The sequence below is a fragment of the Xenopus laevis genome, chromosome 9_10L, assembly GCF_017654675.1.
Source record: "Xenopus laevis strain J_2021 chromosome 9_10L, Xenopus_laevis_v10.1, whole genome shotgun sequence".
Taxonomy (NCBI): Eukaryota; Metazoa; Chordata; class Amphibia; order Anura; family Pipidae; genus Xenopus; species Xenopus laevis.
In genome coordinates, this window is record NC_054387.1 from 8,483,170 (window position 1) to 8,489,257 (window position 6,088).

At 42.8% G+C, this 6,088-nt stretch overlaps 1 protein-coding gene across 1 annotated transcript; it reads left to right on the forward strand.

Moving 5' to 3' along the window:
- The first annotated feature begins 667 nt into the window (after positions 1-667).
- On the forward strand, positions 668-5,374 carry rdh20.L (retinol dehydrogenase 20 L homeolog). Its single transcript, XM_018234907.2, has 5 exons — positions 668-1,168; positions 2,338-2,436; positions 2,703-2,848; positions 4,038-4,169; positions 4,906-5,374. The coding sequence occupies exons 1-5, from the start codon at positions 719-721 to the stop codon at positions 5,000-5,002; spliced, it is 924 nt and encodes a 307-aa protein (XP_018090396.1). The 5' UTR covers positions 668-718; the 3' UTR covers positions 5,003-5,374.
- The last annotated feature ends 714 nt before the right edge of the window (positions 5,375-6,088 follow it).

Consider the following 6,088-nt stretch of genomic DNA (forward strand, 5'->3'; position numbering starts at 1 on the left):
CTATCATCTATCTATCTATCTATCTATCTATCTATCTATCTATCTATCTATCTATCTATCTATCTATCTATCATCTATCGATCTATCTATCATCTATCTATCTCTATATCTATCTATCTATCTATCTATCTATCTATCTATCTATCTTTCTTTCTTTCTATCTATCATCTATCCATCTATATATCTATCATCTCTCTCACTCTATATCTATACAGTATCTCTCTCTCTCTCTCTCTCTCTCTCTCTATCTAGCATCTCTCTCTCTTTCTATCTCATCTCTTATCTATCTTTCTCTCTCATCTCTCTCACCCATTATTTCTCTCTAGCTCACTCTCATCTATTATCTACCTCCCTCTGTCTATCTATCATCTTTCTCGCTCTCACATGTATTATCACATGTATGTTTCCAATACAACAGGGATCATAGAAGACATGAAACATCAATGTTGTGTCCTGGCTTGTTCTATGTGACGCTTTTTCTTCCTCATTTCTTGTTGTTGGGATATGTGAATAGGATGGTTTGTAATAAGGAATGAAACAAAACTGGGATAATTCCATCATCTGCCGGTCAAGTGGCTGGATTGGAATGTCTATGGCTCCATCTTGTTGATTGTATTCATGTAGTAATCTTTTAATCCAGCAATCCTGTATATAAAGAGTGGCGCCTTGTTTGGCACCGCCAGGCTCCTGTAAGAGCAGCAGGTTGTGTACAAACACAATGAATGTTGTGATAGACTCTGTGTGTTTGCTGTGGGATGTCTGCCGATATATTGTGCTTTCTGGGCTACGATGGGTGGTGAAGCCAGAAGAGAAGTCAATTGTGGATGATATATGCCTGGTAACTGGTTCTGGGGGTGGCATTGGAAAACGCTTTGCTTTAGAATTTGCCAAGAAAGGCGCCACCCTGGTACTTTTGGACTCTGATCCAGAATGCATTGAGGTAACTGCCATCGAAGTCAGAAAATTGGGGGCCAAAGCCTTCACTTACACTTGTGACATTAGTGACCGGCAACAGGTCTATCGGGTGGCAGAGAACGTTAGGCGAGTGGTGGGAGATGTGACCATCCTATTGAACCATCCCAGCGCTGGCACAGGGAAATCCTTCTTACACTGTGAGGATGAAGAGCTGGAGAAGACACTCACAAACAACTGCCTTGCCAACTTCTGGGTAAATATTACCTTGTCTTCAGGGGTCAGAGAGATCCAAGGGCAGAAAGATGAACTGCTGTGTATCCAGGGGCAGATTCAGTGCCTTCAGAGCCCACCAGAGATGGTAGTGGATCTCTGATGTCTATGCATATTCCCCCTGTAGAATTTTTCTTGTAAGTTTTAATTAATGCTTTAACGTTTACAGCAAAAACAGGTAAGACAAAGGAAGAAAAGTAAAAATAGAAAGTAAGTAGAGCTACCTAAGTCTTTCTGAGCCAAACCTATTTATAAGGATTGAGTGTGTCTCATATTCCGTTGAACTGGGAATCCTCTTGACGAGTAAACTAACTTTTGTTTGGGTAACACGTAGTTAATTAGGTTTTTTCAGAGGGTAAATCCTGGAGCTGATGAGGATTTCCAAGTCAACGATATCGTTATTTTCACATAGACCAACATATAACATAATCGTTGTTATGATGATAGTCCAAAGTCTTCCAGAACCCTGAGTAAGCATACATTCGGGCATTGAATGTTGGGGTCAGTCTCTCATTAATGTACTTTGTAAAAGCAGACCAAATTTGTTTGAGGACTGGGCATTCCCAAAAAACATGGAAGAAAGTGCCTACCGCTAGATTGGATTTGGGGCATGTATCTGATACTTGGGGGTACAGTTTAGCCAGCCTGTAGGGTGTTAGGCAAGCCTGGTTGATGAATTTAATTTGAATGAACCTGTCCCTAACTGACATTATAATATCTGTGACTTGCTTTAAAGGGTATGTAAAGGCAAAAAAATAAAATCCCATTTTTGCTTTCTTTAATGAAAAAGAAACCTATCTCCAATATAATTTAATTTAAAAATGTGTACCATTTTTATAACAAACCTGACAGTATGCAGTGAGATTCTCCCTTCATTTACTGCTGTGGATAGGAATTGTCAGATGGTCCCTAACTGCTCTGCAGGGAAACAATCATACTTATGAACAGCAGGGGGAGCCCCCGCCTTACTTCCCAGCCATGCAGAACTCAAGCAGCTTTGTTTGTTTCCCTGTAGAGCAGTCGGCGACTGTGTAGAGATTTGTATTGGATTTTATTTTTGCCTTTACATCCCCTTTACTGTTTCCAACTCCAGCTGCAGGGACAAAGATCATACCAACTGCCCCTCTCTGTCTCCTTCTGATTTTCCTGCAGACGGTTAAAGCTTTTCTCCCCAGAATGAATCAAATGAACCATGGACACATCATTACTGTTGCCAGCTATCTGGGGCTCTTTGCTACTGCCAACATGGAGGTAAGTACAGAACTGTCTGCAGTTGGGTCAAAGCAGGGGTTGAGGCAACAGACTCATGTGGTTACCCCGGGGGCTGCTAGTCCAGATACAGTTCCACTAAAACTTGTTAAAAGAACCACATTTCTAGTTGAACAAAGAAATTTGGGCTCTACTACCAGGGGGTGACTTTTTTATTGCCATCTCAGGTGGTGCGGTGGCTGGATAAACAACATACCAGATTGTTGTAAGTTTTGATGCATGACTGCCTCTCATCCATCTTTATTCAGGATTACTGCACCGCTCACTTTGCTGCAGTCGGGTTCCATGAGGCTCTCAGTCACGAGCTGAAGGCCAGGAGAATCAGTGGGGTCAAGACCACGCTACTGTGTCCTTATTTAAAAGACATAGACGTGTGCAGCAGGTTCAAAATAAGGTAATAGACAGAGAACGTAAGGTTTTATCACGTCCCTTGTTATGTTCTGCGTTGCTGGTTCTGGTCACAATCAATAGTCAGCTCTCCTCAAGCAAAGACTCCTGTACCCACGATGCTTTACACACTTTTGTGACTCTACTTTTCTGCAGGTTAGTGAATCATAGGACTTTTTGGCTGGAGGGAAGATGACTACAATAATACTACCAGCAGTGCAGGGAATAAAAAAGAACAGAGCTGCCATATTGTTTCCCTTAGACAGTAGAGTATGAGGGTATAGCTTATTGTGTGCCCAGAACATTCCTTCTCTGTATATTTGTATTTATACATATGGGAAGGAGGTGCCATATTGTTTCCCTTAGACAGTACAGTATGAGGGTATAGCTTATTGTGTGCCCAGAACATTCCTTCTCTGTATATTTGTATTTATACATATGGGAAGGAGGTGCCATATTGTTTCCCTTAGACAGTACAGTATGAGGGTATAGCTTATTGTGTGCCCAGAACATTCCTTCTCTGTATATTTGTATTTATACATATGGGAAGGAGGTGCCATATTGATTCCCTTAGACCAGGGATCCCCAACCTTTTTCACCCATGAGCAACATTCAGATGTAAAAAGAGTTGGGGAGCAACACAAGCATGAAAAATGTTCCTGGATGGAGCCAAATAAGGGTTGTGATTGGCTATTGGTAGCCCCTATATAGACTGGCAGCCTACAGGAGACTCTGTTTGGCAGTACATCTGGTTTTTATACAACCAAATCTTGCCTCTAAGCCAGGAATTCAAAAATAAGCTCCTGCTTTGAGGCCACTGAGAGCAACATCAAAGGGTTTGGGGAGCAACATGTTGCTCACGAGCTACAGGTTGGGGATCACTGCCTTAGACAGTACAGTATGAGGGTATAGCTTATTGTGTGCCCAGAACATTCCTTCTCTGTATATTTGTATTTATACATATGGGAAGGAGGTGCCATATTGATTCCCTTAGACAGTACAGTATGAGGGTATAGCTTATTGTGTGCCCAGACCATTCCTTCTCTGTATATTTGTATTTATACATATGGGAAGGAGGTGCCATATTGTTTTCCTTAGACAGTACAGTATGAGGGTTTAGCTTATTGTGTGCCCAGAACATACCTTCTCTGTATATTTGTATTTATACTGTACTAAATGCTATTTGTTCTCACCAGGAAGGAGCTTGCTTCGTTGTTTGCACCTCTAACAGCAGAGCATTTTGTGAGAAAAGCAATTAATGGGATTCTAACTGACCAGACCATGATGTGTATGCCCAGGCTGCTGTACCTAGTGGCTTTTCTGAAGCAGTTAAGTGATTTTTCCTACTGTATCACAAGAGAAAAAAAAGTGGTAAAAAGCAGCATATGCTTTAAGGGATGTTATTGTATCCGAGCAGTTCTCTGCCTTCTCTAGCCTCCAGCTCAGGTGTAATTAACAGGAGGGCCCAGCAGTACCGTATCTCATGCTTAATTATCTGAGCTGAACTGCACCTTAGAGGCAAATACTCCCAGCGTGATCACTTCTAATGTTAATTGCTCTTCCACTCTGAAAAGCGACTTTTCTGCCGTTGTAGTACAACCAGTCTCTATCCATATACACTGACCCTTTATGTACCCCCTTCTATCTATGGCATGGGCACAAACAAAAACTCACCACTAGGGGGCAGCACAGCAGGAGCAGGTGGGACGGCAGAGATGAGGCTGCAATTTCACTTCTCAGATTCTTTCTTTGGTTTGGAGGGTCTAAGTGACCAGTAACAGGACAGTTTCCTTTACAATTAACTCTTTGTAAGCTGCAGAGATTATACAGCTATTTATCATTAAAGTCTGGCCTGCCTGGTTGCTAGGGACACCGATCCCAACAACCAAATGAATGCTGAATAGTTTTAAAATATCCATGCTTAGCCTATTTCAAGGTTAACCTTCCCTATAAGGTAGAGCTGGAGGGAAGGCATTGACTAAAGCCTAAAACCCTGCTCTAGAATCTGTACTTCTACTGTACCTCTTATATCACAGGACTTACCCACGTGTTCTCTCATTATAGAGTTCTCCCCTGGGAAGTGCAGGGGCTGTATCACCATCTCATTAAGAGCAGAGAGAAGCCGACATGCATGCAGAGCCAATCCTCCAATCAAAATTAGCGAGAGATGGACAATCGAGTTCAGCAGGAACATTCCACCTTCTGTATTTCTTCTATAGCCCCATCAGTCTCTGTTAGCAGCTCCTGCAACTCCTAGGTGGGTTCTTAGATACAATGATGTTATGGTTGATGGTTGATAAGCAGGGAACCCCAGTTGGAGTTATAGCGACAATAGGTCATATCTACATGTTTTTAAAAAGACATTGGCACTCAGGGGTGGGTATGGAGATCGAATGTCATCTTTTGAAGAGCTGAACTTTCTACCAGAACTGGCTTCCCTCCTGCAGGGTCAGCATCCAGCCCCTACTGTGCTCAATCACATGCACTTTAGGCTCTTACTGCTGATACACACAATAAATCGGCTAAATCACAACATTGTCTTTATAGCTCCGACATCATCTCTGCCATGCAACATACATACCCTAATGTTTCTATATATCTGTAACCTTGTTATGAGCTAAGGGGGCCCAGTCTGAAGGTCAGTTAGGGGGAGATTTGGGGTGAGTGATTATTTGTACCCTGGGTACCCCTGGAACTATAGCAGGGTGACTGTTACCCCAATGTTTCTATATATCTGTAACCTTGTTATGAGCTAAGGGGGCCCAGTCTGAAGGCCTGAAGGCCAGTTAGGGGGAGATTTGGGGTGAGTGTTTATTTGTACCCTGGGTACCCCTGGAACTATAGCAGGGTGACTGTTACCCCAATGTTTCTATATATCTGTAACCTTGTTATGAGCTAAGGGAGCCCAGTCTGAAGGCCAGTTAGGGGGAGATTTGGGGTGAGTGCTTATTTGTGCCCTGGGTACCCCTGGAACTATAGCAGGGTGACTGTTACCCCAATGTTTCTATATATCTGTAACCTTGTTATGTGCTAAGGGGGCCAGTCTGAAGGTCAGTTAGGGGGAGATTTGGGGTGAGTGCTTATTTATACCCTGGGTACCCCTGGAACTATAGCAGGGTGACTGTTACCCCAATGTTTCTATATATCTGTAACCTTGTTATGAGCTAAGGGGGCCAGTCTGAAGGTCAGTTAGGGGGAGATTTGGGGTGAGTGCTTATTTGTGCCCTGGGTACCCCTAGAACTATAG